Consider the following 21126-nt stretch of genomic DNA (forward strand, 5'->3'; position numbering starts at 1 on the left):
ATAAATATAGAGTATACAATAAATATGCAGTACAAGCAATGACAATGCGCCATGTTATGTATCCTGATTGTTACCGTCATAATCACCAGTCCGGAGCCCAGTAAAGCTACAAAACTCCAGATCCAGCACTGGAGCTGCATCCTTCTGTAGTTACCTGAAATGTGGACTGCTGTTTGGACAGTGCAGTCACTTTTTAAGTCCACCTTCTCCCCCGATGCTGTTTCCAGAGTGTCCACACTAAGTCCTGCCATTTTCCTTTTTTTATCATGCTTTCCACCCTTAATGGCTACTTTAACTAAATGCCATCACCTGCATGTAAAACAAACAGAACGATGTTTGGTTTTATTCCAGAAGCCATTAGACTTGTGAAGTTTACCTTGTGTATAGACTGATAAAATGCATTTTTGCCACTTTTTACATAATACGTGCCTTTGTGATGTTTGGATATTGTGGGTGAGCTACAGACTGGCCACTGCCATTAATCCTTGTGTATTTTATCTCTTTATAACATGTCATATTGGTATTTTTTGATTGCCTTTGTCTGTGTGAATGAACTATATATGTATACTTTGTGTGCAAGTATTGTATTGTATTTTAAATTGGATTGAATTACAGATTCATCTGTCATAAAAAATGAAAATAAAAAAACATCTACCACCCTCTCTTGTGCAGCCTCTTCAGTGTTTACAGTCCAGTTTATTGTTGATATGTGAACCTGTACAGGTTGCAGTGAGCGGCATCTCTCAACATAGTTTTTGCTAGACCTTGAATGATAAATCACATTAAAATATATATGTTTGAGGTAATTTGTCTCCATTACAGTTGATTTTTAAACTCTAAAATGGCCTATTCAGTAAACTTCAGTAAGTGATTCTCATATAATATTTATGTTATGTGTTTATGTAGAAATGTCAGCCCATGAATAATTATCAGACCTCTCATAAATACCATTATCAATCAGGTTATACTTTTTATTCCTTTGGTAACTCAGTGTGAACTCTTCCTATAACAGATAGGTCTCCTACATACATTACTACATGGAGGACACGCTAAGCGACTGATAGTGACCAATGTAGTCAACACCAAATAAATCAAAACCTAATAAAGGTACAAAAATTAATTAATCTCCTGACTTGAGATGTTTTAAAGGAGTCCTGAGAAAAATACTGAACTTCTGAGATATTTTTGTGGACGAATTGTTTAGCAATTTAAACTTGTTGCAGTGCTCAACAACCACCACTAGATGTCACTCTACATCAACATTTAATCAACATCCAGCCTTCTCCGTCTTTCTCCTTCTCTGTCTACACACTCATACACATGTCGCACACACAGATGGTGAATGTACTTAAAAAACACACAGCTCCTTTCAGCCAATCGTAACTTTGGTGTCTTTTTTTTTTTCTTAGATCTACACATCTTTTCTTCTCCTCCATCATATGCCTCTGTGAGAGATCAGCATGCATGCGTCAAATCACACCGGCAGGAGGCGCTGCTCCTGTGAGATCCCGCATGGCCGTCTGTCTCAGCATGAGTCTGGTCCCCTACTACACACAGAACAGAGGATTATGTAATGTTTACTATTATGACACTATATCTTTTCTAAGGTAGCGTGCTTTCTCTTCTTCTGTGGAAAAAAAAGTTAAAGTTCACAATGCATAGGCCACACGGCAGAGTGAGCACGTGCAGGACTGCCAGTCTCACACACGTGCCATCATCTCAAACATGCACATTTTCCAGCCGGTACTGAGCACACCGGTTCGTCTCCACCGCTGCCTGCCTGCATGTTACAAACATGGGGTTAGCCGAGTTTACGCCAGACCACGCCCCCTGTGTCCAGCTGGTGGCAACACTCGTGATGACATCACCGCTGCGCGCGCCCATTGGCCCCGAGACGTCTCACACCTGCCCAATCGCCTGCCGGTGAAGTGACGTCAGCCGAGACAGCTCCCGTTCACTTTCAGTGGAGTGGGCGGGGCGGAGAGGTTACGACGTCAGAGGCTGCGCCGTGATTGGCTGCGAGCGGAGAAAGTGAGCGTCTGTTGCTGAGAGAAAAGGGAGAGGGAGAGCGGTTTGCAACGGGCACCGATGCGTCGGCTGCACCACACAAACTTATCAGCTCCTTAGACAAAGTTTCTGAACGTGCATCCATGTTTCCTTTTCCACTCTGTGTCCCCGTGCTTTCACTTAGTCTCCCTAAGTGATGGTTTATAAAAAAGAATGCACTTTTGAACAGTCCCAACAGTTTGGATGCTGAGTCACAGAGTAGAAAATAACCGCAATGTGGGGCTTTATAATCCTGCTGCACCAACTTTCTTTCTTGGACAAGCAGAGGAGTTGATGCATTATCACCGTCTGCTCAGGGATGGCACTTGTGCTGTCAATTATGGTAAACATACTCCTTTTCAGAAGAGGAGGGGGCATGTGTGCCTTTTTATTGGCTCTCGGTTACCTGCTCCCTCCTCTCAGCCCTCCCTCGTGCTGTTCCTATGGTTCCCGAAGCTCTGATTGGATACTGTAAAGTTTGGGACAGGACACCGGTCTGGCTCAGCATCCCCGACCCCATTGGCTGGATCCCACTGTCTGTCAACTGGACTTTGACAGCTGGCCACGCCCTCTGGTCTGGGACGCCGACGCTGATTGGCTACTGTACCTGTCAGCGACCTCTGATTGGTCGGTTCGCCCAGCTGTTAGTGGTTCATTCACCATTTTGTGACTGTAGTGGAAAAGAAGACCGATAGTTTTTTATATCCTTGTTTGAGTTTCTGTCGGGGAAAGACATGTTTTGCGGAGGAAAAGTAAAGTGTGAGTCCGGACCGCACAGTCGTCACAGCCGACAGCCAAGGGATGTTACCGAGAGTTGTGCGAGCCGCCTCATCAGCAAAATAAGACCATAAATCTTTCTCTGGCGAAGGGAAAAGCTCTGTTTTGGTGAGTTGAAACTAAGTTAGCGAAAGGTAGAGAAGCTCAACTGACACTAATTTTCAAATTTCAGGGGCAACGACTTAGCACGAGCTGGGAATCAACTGCCAACGGTCGTCGGTTGTTCTGATACCGTCCGAAGAAATGGAGTGACACCGCTTGCGAGCCGAGGAAGAGCCGAGAGAAAGGGGAGGGGTGGGGGTGTAACAGCCTAAAAACTTTCTCAAATGTTTTTACCACAGTCCCACGGACGACTAGGAAACGTATAAGCTGTCGTCAGTCGTTATTACAACCTTGTGGTTGATGTTGAGTACTTTTCCGTGACCTTAGTTTTTCCAGTTTTGCGTAGAGAGCAGCGCTAGCGTAGTAAAAACAATCGACCTATTTGCAGCATTGCAGCCCAAATGTTTACTAATAGCCACGCAAGGTTATTTGGTGTTAACACAATTTACCTGGGAGATAAAGGAAAAACAACAAGAGAGCGTATAACATTCCGTTTCCTTGTGGTCTGGCTCCTGACGGTGTTATTATGTGGGTACTAACGTTAGTAGTCTGCCACCGTTGCGTACTACGACTACTACAACCACCACTACTACTAACGTTACTGAGCTGCTTACTAGAGCGAAACACCAACACGAAAAGGTTTCTGCTTTTTTCCCCCCAAGTTTTTAAAAATCGTTTAGACAAAGTGTCACCTTACTGTCTCCATTAGGAAGCTTCTGTGGAGTGGTTGCGTGTGTGTACTATTAGCGTTGTAGTGGATATTTTGTATGCCAAACATCGTTGTGTGAGGAAGATTTAGGCCTTTCTAGTTTGGATAATAAAACGTCACTTGAAACCGGTTGTTTGTGTTTGTTACCGAGCACCGTACGCAGAGCAGACCGGCTGACTGCCTCGAGTCATAATACTCCTTTGACATTGTGTATCTCCTCTCGTAGTACTCGCAGAGATCAGCGCAGTGAAACCGGGAATGCATTCGGCTTTTCCCTCGCCGACACTCCACTTCTCTGCACTGCAATCCTACAATCAGTGTCGATGCACCCTTTGACATCTCTGACTGGGCAGTTTTAAACAGTTTTGTCATCTGTGTCATTTAATATATTTTCAATAATAGGCATTTAATGTTTTTTTTTTTTACATTTGTACTTTTGGTGTCCTCATCTGTGGCATGCATGCATTTCTTCATATCTTCATTATTGCACTTGTGTACGCAGAAGACAAATCCCTAATGGTGTAGGCATCTTTGCATAGCTTGTAGAGCAGCTGGCCATTTATGTGGCATTGGCAGTTCTGTCATTTGGTCCCAAACAGGAACAGTCACCTCTGATCTATGCTACAGCCTCCTGATCAATAGGGGCCAGAATGCACAAATTCCAGGCCTCAATGTTTCTCTTTTTATTGATATGATATGTACAATCAGATATGCCAACCACTAAACAGCTGCCAGTATTCATACTACGTCACAATGGATGTTCTCCATAACAAACGCACTCACACACACTTGCATGCCCGCACATACACACTTCACAGCTCGCCCTCTCGCTTTGCCTAAAATACCATAACGAAATGTTTTCTTTTACTTGTGTCATGTTGCCTGTACGATCACATCCCACTCACTCATGAGAGCATAAACCAAAGTGTGTGTGTGTGTAACAGAGAGCATGTTCTCCTTTTTTTTTTTTTTTTTTTGCTGTTTCATGTATGAGTGTGGTCCCCGGTGACCCAGTTAAGGGCAAAGCCGCCTTGCCATGCTGCCATGAGTGTAAGGGCCACGGTAGGCTTTACTATCACGGCCGTACTCCTGTCTTTCTCTGTTGTACCATCGCATGTTTCTTCTCTCTCCATCCCTGTCCCCGTCGCTGCAGCCCTGCGCCCATACAGACACCCATAAAACGCTTTTAGGAGAGGGATGAGCTGCAGTGTGCCTGGTAACTACGTATACACTCACACTGACATGTAGTGCAAATGCAGCATTGAACAAGGTAGACACAACCTGAAGGCAGCAGTATACAGTCATATACATTGTGTACTTTAAGTAGTTCGTATGCCCCCACGTCTGCCATACACACATCCTGTGCCATGTTGCGGTGGGGCATAGGCAAAATTCCCTACGACTGATTGAATAAACTGGCATCAATGTGGGGGTTTATTAGGGCTGTATAGTCCAGTAATAAATATTGTAGAAATGTTCCTTTCTATAGTGTTGACATTGATAAGAGATTTTCTTATGAATGACCCTTTTGTGTGTATGCGTGTGTGTTCTTATACTGACGTTTGGCACACGCATACACCTTCGTCCAACCTGTAAAGGAATCACCAGCAAAGTGCTACATGCATAAAAATCTAGATTTATATTCTTGAAATTTAAGAATCCTAAGAGTCATTTTTATTTATTTTTACACGTGTTTATATGTAAAAGTGAAACTTGTTCTGGCAGGAGTGTTTATACTGCACAATGGATGTGTGAGTGTGAGACAGTATATAGGTCCAAGGGAGATTTTAACAGTGCATGACTGCACTGTAAAATCCAGGGAGAATGTTAAGTGTGTGTGTGTAAAGTTTGATGTTGCTATGCCGAGGGGGGGGGGGGGGGGGGGGGGGGGGGGGATATATTGTGTGGCCCTGTATATTTATTGGGTGAAACAGCATCTTTTTGCTGTTTAAGGAGGAGTCCAGTCCAACGCCATGGAAACGATAGCCGTCGACTATCTGTCTATTCAGGATTTAGCTGCAGACCAGACCAGTAAATATCTCACTCCTAACCTGCTCTAATACCGGAAGGTGTAGACTTCTCGAATTGCCTAAAATATGACCGATCTCCCCTCCACTTCATCTGGGTTCAGCCCACAGGACAATTAACATTTTACAATAATTTTCTTTATATTTTTGGTCATAATTTCTGATTAACAACTTGTTCGCTGAAAACAACACCCAAGAGAATAGAATTTGATATAGGCTTTGTCTTAGCATCTTGGATTTTAGCTTATAAACAATAAGAGTTAAAAGCCTGCACTTTTTTCAATTTAGGGGATGTTTGTTGAGCACAAATTGTGTAATTCTTTTTATCCTTTGGACTTAAGGACTATGTCAAATGTTCAAATCCTGCATGCCATTTATTATGTGGCAGCACCATTTCATCAAATGTAAAATTATAGCTGCCTCATGCATAAATTCATACACTTTTCTCTGTAATTTAATATAACATATCTGGTGTCTTTGGCAACCTTTGTATTTTGTCTGGAATTTCAAATACAATTCTGTGGACAAGAGGGATGCTTGTACAGGCAACATATGTTTTTAGAATGGACCCTCAAATGGGTACACATATTTGAAGAGCTGAAATATTTTTAAAATCAAACTCGAAGTTAAAAAATCTCATGAGGCTTCCTGTGATGAATAAATTGTTTTAGACTGGAGCAGGGAAGCTGCCTCACTAAATACTTTGCACTGAAAATAAAGATAGGTTGATGTCTTATTCTAAAAAGAAAATGTTATCTCCATGTTGTGCACATACTCCGTTGTGCCGTCCAGTACCTTCAAAGTTACAGAATGCGAATACACACACATGCCTGCTGCCAGCTTATCAGCCAAAGCCTAAAGCATTTTAGGAGGCCATGAGCATGACCAAACACATTTTTCTAAGCTAACATCAGATCCTACGGAGTCATTCAGTCAACCAGTCAGTCAGCCAAGTGGCCCTGACTCCTTCCTGTCTATTCCAATGCACTACAGTAACTCCACAGGACCAGCATACCCAGTCCAGGCCTCAGCGTCTACTCTCATGAAGGGGCACTTGGCCTGATAGTGGTAGGAGGTACATTCCTGCAGTCAGAGTTTTCTCTCTTTTTTTTCCCTTTCTTTGTCTAAGATTGGTCAATTTATATGAGGAATTTATAAAAAATCTACTGTAATTAGAGAGTGAGTAATGTGCTATATGTGGTGTTCCACTTTATGTTCTTCTCTCTTTATTAAAATATGCCCAATATGTTGATGTGAAACTACATACATGTTGCTACTGCAATGAAATAAAAACCATCAGTATCACTATTTGTGTCAGTGTTGACCAAATTTACCATAGAAATGATCAATGTGTGTATATTTCATTACTGTGCATTGACATTCTGTAACAAAAATAATGAAATAATGAAAAACGGACTATTAAAATTGTGATTCAATAATCAAAATTATTTTCTGTTTATACAGTAAAAAGTGTGTAAGGGCAGAGGTCAAAATAGAGAGTCAGTTAAGAGTGTGTGAATGACTCAGGTTATTTATTAGTCATTCAGGACCTGGAAGACATGCTTTTCTGTACGGCAGGAAGGGGACGTGGTGTTACTGGTTTACGTTGTTTGTTACAGCGAGCAAACAGTTAACAACAAGGTCACCTTATGTATGTGTGATGAACTTTTCCGATGTCGAGGAGAGAATGTCTGTGCATGTATACATCGTGTGTTAATGTGTGTTATGGTTTATGTGTGTTATTTGTAGGAATGTAGGCATTTGCACATGTTAGTGAGTTACTGAGTTTAGTCGAGGGGTGTGTGTGTGTGTGTGCATGTGTGTGTGTGTGTGTGTGTGACTGTATTTAGCCTGTAATCTTGCATCAGTGAGTGTGCCTGATCCTGTGCCAGCCTTTTAATTTCTCTCATTTTGGGCGTATCTTACCATGGCAGATTATTCCAATTATATTGTCTTTTTGTTGAAATGTGTGTGTGTGTGTGTGTGTGTGTGTGTGTTTGTGTGTGTGTGTGTGTGTGTGCGTGCATGTGTGTGCGCATGTGTGTGTGTGTGTGTTTGCATGTGTGAGAGAGTGTCAGTGAGACAATGACAAAAGACGACTGGGAAAGACTGAGACATCGAGAAAGAGTGAGAGGGCCAGCGAGTGCTAGAATGACTGTGGAAATTCCCAGTGACTACACAAGAACACTCTATTTGAACAAACAGCCGCATACTCCTACCTCTGTCTCTCTTTCTCTCTCTCTCTCTCTCTCTCTCACTCATGTTGTAGGGTGACCTCACCCAGGCCACTGCCAGTCCTTTTCCTCCTGATTGAAGTCAAAATAAATGCCGTGTTGTTGTTGCGATCCCAAGTTGAACACGCAGCATGGAGCCTATGCTGCATAGCGTGAGAAAGCTACCCTGTCGCATGTCGAAGTAGCTGGAGGGAGTACAGTTGGGAGATCAGGCGACCTGTAGTATGAGACTCAATTGTGTATGTGTGTGCGTGTTAGATAGAGTGTTTTTGTCTCTGCATGCATTTTAAATTAAAGAGATGTAGGCCTCATTAAAGGCAGACATTTGGATTCTGTGAGAGACAAATTGAAGTGAGTGACCTTGGATGTTTACCTTTCTTTCTTTCTTTCTTTCTTTCTTTCTTTCTTCTTTTCTTTCTTTCTTTCTGTCTTTCTTTCTGTCTTTCTTTTGTCCCATTTTTATTTTTGGCTGACCTTTTATTTCTAAATAAATAACCCACTATACAAATTATATCATACTTACACCGCGTTAGCCAGATTAAACTTCAATCTCAGACATATTTACCAGGGATTACCTGGGAAATAAATCAATAATTCATCATAACTATCAAAACAAAAACAGGTATTTCTTTGCTTTTTACTAATAATCTTGTTTTAAGCTAGTGATGATACAGTCTTAAGAGGATTACTGATTTTTAGAAAAGAATATGGGTTCTTTAGAGAGAACCCTAACCCTTCTTTCTTCATGAAAACAGTAATATTTTAAATGTTGCTGTTAAGTTTTTAAAATGGTGGATAACTAATGTTTGAATTTAGCTTTTATATATACAGTATACAAACTCATACTTATGGCAAGAACACATAGACACACATGCATGAACGCACACTCTAGTGGATCGGCAGAGATGGAGGGTGAATGAGAGCATACGTCAGATATTGAGCCAATGTGATAGCCAGTGCAGTGTAGCACACTTCCAGGTATGACGTCATTTTTATTCTCAGCAATTTTTGATTATGAAGATAATAAATGACCACCTGTCTTCTGCGTCTCCCTCTTCCTTTCCAGCCATACACAGAGGACAGCAGGACAGAAAAAGAGAAAGAAAGCAGAGAAAGACAAAGGATAAAAGAAGTGCCTTAGAAGTGAAAGAAGAGGAGTGCCACACAATCTGCAGCACTTTGTGAACAGTAAAGAAGAGATGAGACCATTAAAGAAACACAGAGGGCGTTCTCCTCCGTTAACTAGAGGCAGAGGAGGGAGAAGGAGAGGGGGCTCTCAGCCTCCCCAAGAGAAAGATGCCAAAAGAATCAAGAAGGAGACACTTGTCAAAACCACACAGCACACACCCAACACTCCCTCCACACGCAAGCAGACCCCGCCTGCAGTGGCCAACTCTAACGAAGAACCAATCACAAACAGCAATACCCCCAAGACAGAGGAGTCTACCGAGCTGAGGAAACCTGTTGAGTCAGCTGAGAAGGATGTAAAAAAAGCAGATGAAAAGACAGGAAAGGAAAAGACGGTGGGCATGAATGGAAATGGAGCTGTGTCCACTGATACTGTAGCATCTCCTACCTCTGCCCCAGCGCCACACTCCACAACCACGCCCCCTCTGACCACCAATCACAACCCCAACTTAGGCTCAGTCTCTAGTAGGAAAACAGCCACCTTTAAGGCTCGTGTACCCAAGAAGAAATACACATATGAGCACTTTGCTAATAACGCAAGTTCTCTGACTACCATTCCTACCTCCAGCCCTGCACTTATACACAACAGTTACTGCAATATCAACAGCAAAATAAATGATAGTCTGAATACGACCAATAATAATTTCAAGAATAGTAACAATATTAGTAATATCATTAATAAAAGGATAAATGTTAGTATCAGTAGTACTAACAGTAACACTACAAGTGGTTTTAACAACATGGCTAACAGTAGTAACAGTAGTGCTGGGAGTCATAGTACTTTTATCAATAGTATTAATAGTAGAAGTAATAATTGCTCAGGTAATCAGCCATTAGTGCAAACTGTGGATAGTAAAGCTACAGAAGCAAATCATTTTGTTTCCATGGATGACAGGGCTCTCAGGACAGCAGACTCCCAGGAAAAAGAGTCCCAAGCTGGGGAAAATGAGTCAGAGGGGGCCCCTAATTCAGTGCGCTCCTCATCCACTGATACAGCAAGTGAGCACTCAGCTGATCTGGACGTGATGGAAGCAACTGGCCCAAGTCTTCATCAAAAGAACTCCCACATCCCAGCTCCCCTCCATAACTCACACGCTAAAGGGGCCAGTCTTTCAGAGGGGCTAGCTGAAGCTCTGGCTAAAGGCATGAAAAATCAAAGAGTCCTGGCTCGCCAGATAAAGAGGGCCAGGGAGAGTGGCGTTAGGGCTGCAGGCGAGGGAGGGTTTAAGGAGAGAGACTCATGTCCCCTTTCCCCTGTGTTCAGACCTGGAGTGGTGCGTAGGGTGAGTGGAGGTACTGTTGAAGTCCAGCTCCAAGGAGCGGAGACCCTTGTTAAATACCCTTTTCATGGTGGAACTGGGATGACATCATCATTGGGGGCTGAGAGCATTGTAGAGTTAATTTTGGATGCCCCCCCACCTGGGATGGCACCTGTGGCTGTCAGGACCCGAGTGTGTGTTCCCTTTGGTGGAGAGGAGGGGGGTCCTTTGCTGTATAGAGAGGGGATCGTCTCTCAGGTGGACCCCCACCCCGGTGTCTCGTTCCCTTACCAGGTGCTCCTGAGTGAAGTCCGAGAGACTTTGGATGATGGAGAGTTGGGGGACAAGGAAGAGAAAAGGAAAGCTAATGCTCAGACTGTATGGGTTTCACGACAGAGCCTAAGACTGCTCACTCCTCCCTGGGAGGTCCCACATTTGGATGGTGGGAGGGTAAGGGAGAGAGAGCGGGAGAGGGAAAGGGAAGAGAGGGAGCGGAGGGAGGAGATGGAGGTAGAAAGGGAAGTGTGTCAGTTGAGTATTGGAATGGGGGTACTGGGAGGGGGAGCAAGGTTGGGCCATGGTTTTACACATCAAGGGGTTGCAGCTGGGCATCCCTATGGAAACGTACATCCACCACCTCATTCCCCCACTGTGACTTCTAGTGCGGTGGCCAGCACAGTCCATGGCTGCAGAGATAACTACTCCGACAGAGAGAGACAGAAACAGCCAAACACCCCAGAGGAAGACGTTGAGGTATCTCGTTTTAACATGGGCCTGTCCATAGGTCCCAAGTCAAATGCTGGAACCTCTCAGCACAGAAATATAATTTCCAAATCCAGTGGCTACCCTCCCTCCTCCCCCCATTTCTCTGTGGTGCGAGGTCTGGGACCCCCACACCTCTCCACCTTGGCTAGTCCTCAGCCACCCCCTTCCCCTGCCTTACTGGGGTCTGAAATGAACAACACCCCTCCAAACCTACCTCCAGCCAAGACCACTCCCACCCAGACCCCTACTCCCACTTCTGGTGGGGGGTCCTCCTCTACCTCCTCTCGCTCCAGGACTCCCCTGTCATTGGCTCAGCAGAAATACAAGAAGGGCGATGTGGTGTGCACCCCTAATGGTATCCGCAAAAAGTTCAATGGTAAGCAGTGGAGGAGGCTGTGCTCCAGAGAGGGCTGTATGAAGGAGTCTCAGCGTCGAGGATACTGCTCTAGACACTTGTCTATGAGGACCAAAGAGATGGAGGCAGCTGGGGGGGAGAGGGGAGGAGGAGGCAGCAGCTCAGGGACCGTCACCCCCTCTGACCTGCGGGGCAGAGCAAGCAGTGAGTTTGAGTGGGATGACACCTCAAGAGAGAGCAGTGAGACAAGTAGCAGAGGAGACTCCAGACCCCGCTTGGTCCTCCCCTCCATACTCCCCCATGACCTGTCGTCACGCTTTGACTTCGATGAGTGTGAGGCTGCCACCATGCTGGTGTCATTAGGGAGCTCCCGCTCTGGCACCCCGTCCTTTTCTCCCATCTCCAACCAGTCACCCTTCTCCCCTGCCCCCTCTCCCTCACCCTCCCCGCTGTTCGGCTTCAGGCCGGCAAACTTTTCCCCAATTACTGCCTCCCCGGTTCTGCAACACCGGAGGCACAGGCAGCCCAGTGGTACGGGGGGTGGAGGGGGAGGGGGTAATAAGGCAACAACCCCAGCTGGAGGAGGAGAAAGGGAGAGACACACTTCAGGCATCCAGCCCTCGTTCCACAGCAATCTGACGTTTACAGTCCCCATGAGCCCCAGCAAACGAAAGCCAGACGCACCACCTCCACCACCCCTCCCTTCACACCACCACGATTACACACCCAAGACAGAGCTGGAACAAGGGGACCTCAACAACTCTTTTAGGGTGCTGTCCCCACAGACACCAGTTTCACATTCCCGCACACACACACCCACTTTCTCCCGGCCAAGAGGAGTGACCACCCCCTCCTCAAGTAGACCCCCGTCCTCCACTGCTGTCTCCCCTCCTCCTCTGCTGGTATCTCCAACTCCCCCTTCTCCTCTCACTCCCGATGGAGGGCCTCGTCGTGTGGTCCCTGTATCCCAACAGGCCTTGCGGGACTCCCCTGTCATTGTGAGGAATCCCGAAGTCCCACTGGCAAAATTTACAGAATGTCCCTTGGGAAAAGGAGGAGGGGAAGGAGGTGAAAATGAAGGAGGGATTGAAAACCCCTTATCTAAAGACATTGGCATTACCCCCTTCACACCTCAGCCAATTTCTGGCCTCCAGGTTCCCGTCCCCATTAATGCTGCTGCAGCCACAGTACCCAACGGCACCGTCCTTTTGCGAAGCCCAGCCCAAACCCTGGTGCTCGTGTCCCCAACACCTTCTTCCCTACCCACCACGGACATCCCTGCCACCCCCCTGCAAGCCCTCTCAGTTACCGTCAGCACAACACTAACAGCTCCCGCTCCAAGTAGCACGGACAGCTCTGGAGAACAAGAGAAAAACAGGGGGACAGGGTTTGGGGGTGATGTCCAGCAGCCAGTTCCCTGTCACCCCTCTCCCACTGCACTGCTACCCCTGATCCTGCCAGCGGAAAGCCTTCATCCTGTCCCACGAAAGGACATCATCATGGGACGTCCTGGCACAGGTGAGAATTGCTGCATATGTGTCAGTGTATGTTGTATGTGAGTTTTAAGGAATATGGAAAACTTTTTGAGACTATGGAGAAATTAGTTGCAATTTCTTAATTGGGCTGCAGTTAAGAAACAGGAATTATGTGGAATAAGAATAATGAATTGTGGATTCTGTGCACCTTCAGAAATACTCCTTTTACATGATAACCGTGGTAAAAGAATGAAAAACAGCAAAAATCCTAAAAGAAAATGTATCTTGTCGATCAGAAAATAGTACAATATAGATTATAAAATTATTTATACATTACATTAATTAGGGATAATGTGTTGAAAATGTTTTATAATGTGTATCTATTTCAAAGTGAGGAATAATTGCACTAAACTCAAACTTTCTGTTTATAGTTTCCTTTACACGGTTAATATGTTCTTTTTAAAATATCATTCAAGTCAAACTTTATTCCTATATGACATATCAAATTGCAGCTCTATATATAAAAATTAAAAATGAAAGAAATATTTTCTTCTATTCAATTTTTATTGAAACCCCATTTTTTGTACCTAAAGACCTCAAGGGACAGATTTTTTTACAGCATCCCCAGTAGTGTGGCAGAAAGAGTGAGAGGCTCTCTGTTTTTTATTTTTCTCTGCGTAATTAATATCTTGTGGTTTGTTTTTATAATTTAATTGCATGTTACCCATAGAGTATATTCACTAAACTCGGTTGTATTTAGGATTGTCTCATACCTTATGAAAGGATATATTTTTTGTTAGCTGTGTCACTGTAGTGTCAACTACCAAAACACACAGTATCAACTCAGAATGGACTGCGGATGCTCTGTTTACTAGTGTTGAACTAACAGGTAAACTAATATTTTTCAGTATGACGGCAATTATTCTTTCACTCAGACTCCCCATAGAAGTGCAGTGATAGTGTAGCTACGTCTTGAGAACAGTACCAGAGGAGAGATGTGAATTTGGTTGATATTACTGCAAGTGGCACAAATATTAAAATAAGGAGAAGGCTAGGAAAATTGTAAGAGTAGCTTTACAAGTTTCTCTTTTTATTTTACACATACACACACACACACACACACACACACACACACACACACACAGATCGAGAGAGAGAGGCAGAGGAAGTTGTATTTAAGCCTGAATTTTAATTTTCCTGCAAAATAAAATAGTAAATAGAAAGGACCTTGCTTAGTGATTTGTTTTCTCTCTCTGTGTGTTTGTGATCGCTAAATACCAGCCAGTCATTAATATTTTGTGTTGTATTTCATTCATTAAATAAGGCAAATTCAGTTTAACAACCAGCAGAGTCAGTAGTCTTGAGCATAAAAAGTACTAAAATGCTGAATAATGTTTTTTTCATTTTTAGTAATTTACCAGAGAAGAGATCACACCCACAGTGTAATAAAAGGTTAGATTCACATGAACATGCCACGACCTGTGTGTGTGTTGATGCCCAGTGAAAGAAGCTGTTAGCCAACATGCTGTTGTCCCATATGGCTTCCTCTTGTCGTCTGTCCACCATCCTCATGTCTGCTGGTAACACTAAACTAAATGCTAAAGCTGGTCACATGGTCCACGTAAGCCCTGGAACAGGCACCTGTGATTCACCAGGTCAAGTGTAGGCTTATTGAAATCACAGTTGATGACTGAAAATAGAATACATTCACTAAAATTTTCTAATCAGCACTCAGTGAGATAAGAATAATTCATACGGTCCATTCCGGTAACTGGGAGAAAGAAAGTTTGGTTTATCTGGTGATTGTGTCACATATTATTTTTAAGAGCCAAACACTGTCATTTGAAAAGCAATATTATATTTAAGAGCCAAACACTGGTATTTGAAAAACAAAATTACCAAAGTAATAATTAAATTGTGTTTGGTTTAGATTTTTAAATGCAAATGGAAAAGGGACACACTAGCTGGATGCAAAATTATTTATGTGTATTTATGTGTGTGTGTGTGTGTGTGTGAGAGAGCGTGAGAGAGAGCGAGAGAGAGACAGAGCAATAGAAACAAAAAGAGAGAGAGTTAGTAAAAGAGAATATGTATGCATGGACATGCATGCTTTGGTGTTTTTGTGTTTTCTATAGGGATTAGACGATGCGTTATACAGGATTAGCTTTGACGATATTGGAGAGTCCCTCTTATATTCCAAGTCGTTATAGACAGAAACTTTGTTGTTGAGTGGTAGCAATCATACCGAACAGGATATAGACAAGACAGTGCAATAGCATGGATTTATAATAGAAAGGGATTGGTAAATTTGATAAGAAAAATATGCAATCTGAAGAGAAAGAAATGAATGGAGGAGTGAAGAGGAATAAGTGTTGTCAGGGACTAGCTGTTCCCTGCTTTGAATCAGTGCTGCACAAGAAATTAACATTTAAAGACGAAAGCAAAAGTGGGTATGGAACGTGTGGGCTAGATGTATGTCGGCCAGTTATGGACTGTTTCCACCAACTTGTTTTTGATTTTGTGCTTTAAAGATAGAGAGAGAGAGAGAGAAAAAAAATGGGGTTTAGATCAGAAAGAGAATGAGGAATGCCTCAGAGAGGATGACAAGTGTGGATGAATAAAGACAGAGGAAGGAGGAAAAGAGGAGAATTCAGAAACAAGTTTTGTGTAAATGTTTCAGTTTGGGGCAGGGAGCATACCGAACCGAGTAAAGTCTGTTACCACACCGAACATCCTGTACCAAACGGTTCGGGATGAATACACATACCGTTACACCCCTAGTACGGGGTGTGTGTTGGTTTTGACTTCCTGACCCCAGAGACTATTATCTTCTTACTCACTACAAACTATTTCCGCTGACTCTTGCTGTGTGTATGTTCATCTGTTTGTTTGTTTATTAGTGACTCATGTAACGATACAGTGAAACAATGTGTGGGCAGCATTTGTGGCCAGTAATACTAAGGTGGGTTGACTCTAAATGTGTGTGTATGTAGGAAACAGGCCTAGGCCTATATGTTGTAAATTTCAGTGTATTGTGTGGGTGTGTGAAGAATTTGTTTCTGAAGCTCCTGTGTGGGAATATGCTGTACTATGGTGTGTGTCTGCGTGTGAGAGAGTGTATTAGAGAGCATTATTCATCATCAGCTGAAAATAAGAACCTATTTCTTAGTTCTGTTATATATGGACATATAGTATAAGCAAGTGTAATTCACTTCACTATGGCCCCTTTGCCCCCAGTGTGTATGCACTTACCGCTGTGCAGACGTTCGTGAGTGTGGCAGAGAAGTGAACAGGGAAGGGAGCGCTGTCATTTTGAGTGTACGGTCCCTACTCAGATCCCTTTTTTTTGCAGCTGAAAGGACGCTGAATGAATGAATAGCACCTCTTTGTGCGAGTGCATGCACGCTTGCCCGTGTGCATGTGCATTTATTTTGAAGATCTTTGAGTGAGGAGCACATGTGGGTGTTTTCTGTTGAGTTAGAGAGGGTGTGTGAGCTTTTGCATATGGTCGAAGGACAGTGTGAAATACGAGGGGAAGTATAAAAGTCTGTGCGTGCGTGTGTGTGCAATCACATGTGTGGTATGTTTGTGATTTGCAAGTCTGTGTAGGTGTTGGTATTTTCTTACCAGCTTGTGAAATGTGAGCAACGATAAACAGCTAATTTTCTAATGCTTTAAATGTTCGGTCAGTTTTTGTCAAATGATCTTGAACATTGTTTTTGTTAGAATACATTATTATAAAAATATACAACAAAATCTTGACTCATTTTCATTCTCTGGAGTCACTGGAAATTGTTCAGCAAAAACAAAAAGAGTCGGTACTCTAAACCCTCTGCAGAAATAGTGTTGACACTTCTTGATCTTGAAATATATTTGCATATTAAATATGTGTATCTTCATGTAATGGTAGTAAATATGATTCAGAGTACACATTGAGTAGCTTGTTATTTGATTATATTTACACCAGAAAGGACACAGATTTGGTGTCAGTCAGAATTCTGTTCATGTGAACGTGAAAATATTAAAAAAAAAAAAAAAAAAAAAAAAAAAATCTCCAATGACACCCAGATTATTAAAATCCTACGTAGGTTAACAACTCAATGACTGACACATATTGGGTTGGTAGGGGAAATTCCAAAATATATCAGGTCTTTGAATTAAAGATATTTGTAAAAACTACAAGCGAACAATTAGAAAATGTGCAAACTGAAGGTGGGCATGTTTCTGTGTTCAAGTAGGAACATTTCATCAGGAGTGAATTAAATCACTGTGAAATATCTGGTGGTTAATTTAGGCTGATATTTCAGCAAACCAATATAGTTCTAACACCTTATAGATAATTTAGCAAAGTGCAGATTTAATGCGTAAGAAGACCATGATATAGAAGAAGAAGGGAGTGAGTTGAATTAAATTTCTTTCGGTTCAGAAATAGGTAGTTGATAGTTCTTTTCTTGTGTGTATGTTACAAACCTATATAGAGTAATCCTACACATACACACTTATATGTTGTGTTTTTTATTAATTCACTCAGAAAGATTGCAACACTCCCCCATGTCAGTTAAGCTCCTCAACTGTCACACACTTTTAAGACAAAGCTGTGTATGTCGTGCGTGTATGTGCTTTCCCACCGAAGATGCGCTAATGAGTCAGTACGTGTAAATGTCGTCTTAAGAGTCCTCATAAGTTCTTGTAAAACAGAACTGTTGGAGGAGCAGGCAGAAAACTGTTAGCGACAAGGTGAAGGATGAGACTGTTTTTTATGGTGTCACGTGTGTGTTGCATGCAGTGTGTGTGTATGAGACAGAGTATCCAAGCGTCAATCATTGAGTACCGGATATGATGTGTGAGCGCCAAATGTCTGTTGCCATGGCAACAAAGCAAACATCACACTGATGTAGCCTGTACATAACACAGAATATTCACAAATAGAAATAGAAGACCCTGTGTGTGTGGTGTGTGTGTGTGTGGTGTGTGTGTGTGTGTCAGTGTGTGTCAGTGTGTGTGTGGTGTGCGTGTGGCACGTGTGCTTGTGTCACTTTCCATTGACAGAGGAGAAACTTCAGCACGCTCACATGTGTTTACACACCAACACATTATGTTGGCTCCCTCTTGTTCCGTCCTGGGTGTTTTAGTCAACATTCCCTAAAAGAGAAATGATCCTGGAAAATCGGATTGGTTACCTCTAAATTATTTTAACAGTGACTGAAGTATTTCAGGCCCACAATCATATTTTCAACAGCTATTTCCACGCTTAATACTGGTTTTCCTTGCATGCACTGAGGACGTTGCATTCTTGAGTGGCCAACTTTTATGACTCTGGTCATGAAGTAAGTGAGGAAGGTGTGTTTTGTGTTCTTTCTGTAGAGAGGACTTGGATGCCATTGTTGTTGTAAAGATCTTAAATGAGTGCTCCGTATTTGTTCACTTGAACTCGAGTCCTGGTTTCAAATGGAAACACAAGCTTTCTCTGTATGATGACACTGCCCGGCATTTCACATACTGTGCTGCATGACTGTGATTGTGAGCATAATTATTAGTGTGAGCGTTTTAAAGAGCAGCACTTTTTTTTCATTGTACTTTTTGCATCCTAAATGTTCTTTTTTTTCCTCCTTCTGTCAACATTCAAAATGACATTTTTCACTATTACAGATACATCAATAATCCACAGTTACAAACGATGGAAAGTAAAATTGCAACACCGCCTTTGTATATTATTAAGTGTCCATAATTGTCGATATCTGTCCCTCTGTGTCACTCACACACATGCAGATGCACACGCAGTTTGTGCAACACTGAGTAAACATGTCACACTCCCTTAAGTACACGTGAATACACTTTTTTCGCAGTGTTGTTTTGCACTTGGATACGTCTTTTTCTCTGCTCTCCAGCCATCCATTTTTGTTTTTTGTTTTCTTTTTTTTACCTAAAAAATTATGACACATTTGTTTTAACCCTTTACTCCATCGCATTGCAGTGGCTTCGCCTCCCCTCCTCTCCACTTCGCTCTCTTCATCCTGGTCTACCCGGATACGGATACCCGGGAATAACATCCCCACTCCCTCCCGCCCCTGCTTTACGTAACGCTTAAAGCCCTGCATATCCTCCCTGGCCATGGCAACAACCACATCTGGATCACACAGCCATCTAGACTGGCACCAAAGCACATGTGAAGCCCTCAAGACTTACCATAAAAGTCATGTGCAACGATAATCCTATTTCCTATTGGGCGAAGCATACTTTGGGGAGATTCTCAAAATGCACAGGTGCAGTGGGACTCCTTAGTCTGAGATGCCTCCAAGACTTTGACAGTGTGAATGTAAAGTTAGAACAGGATTCAGATTTTTTTATTGCTTCTTCAGGGTTTCTGTCAAACTCATGTTCATTATTCTCAGGAGATCACAGTTTTCATATTTTCCTCACATCCCAAAGTTTGGAAAGAGAAGAGTGTATATTTTGCTTAGGAATCTCTTTTTTCTTCTTCATCCCACTCTCCTCCTCCTCCTCCTCCTCCTCCTCTCCTTTCCTTGCATCTCTTGCTCCATACTAGTCTTTGCACTTGGTTTCTGGTGCTGCCCGTCTGCTGGCCATTTATCTGCAGGCTAGTAGTGCCCCCAGATGGCCAAACCCAAACATTACAAGTTCCTTCAAACAGTGGATTGGGATTTTAGGGTCTTCGAACACTGATTTGAAGTTTTTGTTTAACGTATTCTCCTCAGTGGTTCACTGTCGAGAAGAGAAAATTGATGTTTAGCCGCGTCAGTGTGACGTGTGTTTTGTGGGTGATTAGATCTATCCATCTTGCAATAACTGTAATTTAATTCGCCTCTATACTGAATGATGGGAGGTTTCTCAAGGTCTTTCTTTTGCAACATTGAAAGAAATAAGGAGGAAAGGACTAGGGGGAAGTCTAACTTTCAGGGACACTAAAACAAAATGTCTCAAAAGAAATCTCTTTTTTGGCTCCCACAGAGCCGTCCCTCTGGATGTCCATTGCCGAAGTTCAATTTGATGCAATAGGTGGTGATGGTCAGTGGTAGACTGGTGACCACGGGCGACACGGGGACCTGTGCCCAACATAGCTGTTGCCATGGTAACTGCAAAGGACTGGTGGATCGAGTTATAATTGGACGGAGCAAATGGTGGGTTGTGGGAGGGAGAGACACAGAGCACAGGGGTGGAAGATGAATTAAGGGATGAGAGAGATGGGATGGGAGAGTGAGCGAAGGCGGCGCTCCGCCTGCATAGTGCCAGCGTAGGTAAAGAGGAGGAGGAAAAGTTTCTTGCGCGAGGTCACGTGGTGTTTGACAGATGTAATTGGGGGGTAGAGACATGCATACATACGCATATTAAAAGCATGATGTCTGTAAGAGGAGACAGCCAATGAAAGCCGCTGAACACCTACACAGATACTGCACTGCCAGCACAGCAGCAGGGAGAGATAGTTAAGCTTAGCTGAAGGGGAATTTCTCTTTTACTGTTGTTTTTTTTTTTTTCACACATTCTCTCTTACTCTTGCCAGTGTTCACCACTTCTCTGTTATTTATGACTAAGTGCTAAAATTCTGTAGTTTCCCACCATCATCATCTGTCTACTTCACCCCTCCTCTATGCATCCAGTCAAATATTGAAGTTTTGGCTGCAGACTTAACTGTACATCTTTTTTGTCCTTAAATGGCTGTTGTGTGATCAAAATAGTCTCTGAAGTGACAAACTTTTACACAAAAACATGTTCCGTACTATGTTGTGGATTGATCCAGAATTTTGGGGTACTGAAACCATGCTAAAGGAGAAACTCATTACTCCGCTCTGAATAATTGTGCTGATGTAGTTCATCATTACTAAGGGCTTGTAATGTTTACCCAGGGTTGTAACCACTGAGCAGCCACAGTAATCCCTCATCTCCACCCCTGCCCTCTTTCACCCTTTTTTCCTTTCACTCACTCAGCCAAGCTGTCCAACTCCCTCCCCCTTAACACACAGTGTTTGCTGGATTGACTTGTTGAGAGCTCAGTGCTGTTGATAAGCCTTAATCTCTTACTCATTCTGTCTCTTCTCCTAATTCCTATTGGTTTAACCCTTTCTGTAACACACCAGACAGTCACCCCATATTTTTACATGACGCAACATGCTTTACTGATGTCAGGGGCCTGAGAAGATAAAGGCACATGAGATTTGAATGGCACATTGCCA

At 43.1% G+C, this 21126-nt stretch overlaps 1 protein-coding gene across 2 annotated transcripts in view; it reads left to right on the top strand.

Moving 5' to 3' along the window:
• The first annotated feature begins 2679 nt into the window (after window positions 1–2679).
• cicb (capicua transcriptional repressor b) overlaps window positions 2680–21126 on the top strand; it is a 35609-nt gene continuing 17162 nt past the window's right edge. For both annotated transcript variants that reach the window (XM_044360044.1, XM_044360045.1), the window contains exons 1-2: window positions 2680–2931; window positions 8962–12980. In XM_044360044.1, the coding sequence (XP_044215979.1) occupies window positions 9095–12980 (3886 nt within the window). In that variant the 5' untranslated portion in view covers window positions 2680–2931; window positions 8962–9094. The remainder of the gene's footprint in view (window positions 2932–8961; window positions 12981–21126) is intronic.

This window comes from Thunnus albacares, chromosome 8, assembly GCF_914725855.1.
Source record: "Thunnus albacares chromosome 8, fThuAlb1.1, whole genome shotgun sequence".
Lineage (NCBI taxonomy): Eukaryota > Metazoa > Chordata > Actinopteri > Scombriformes > Scombridae > Thunnus > Thunnus albacares.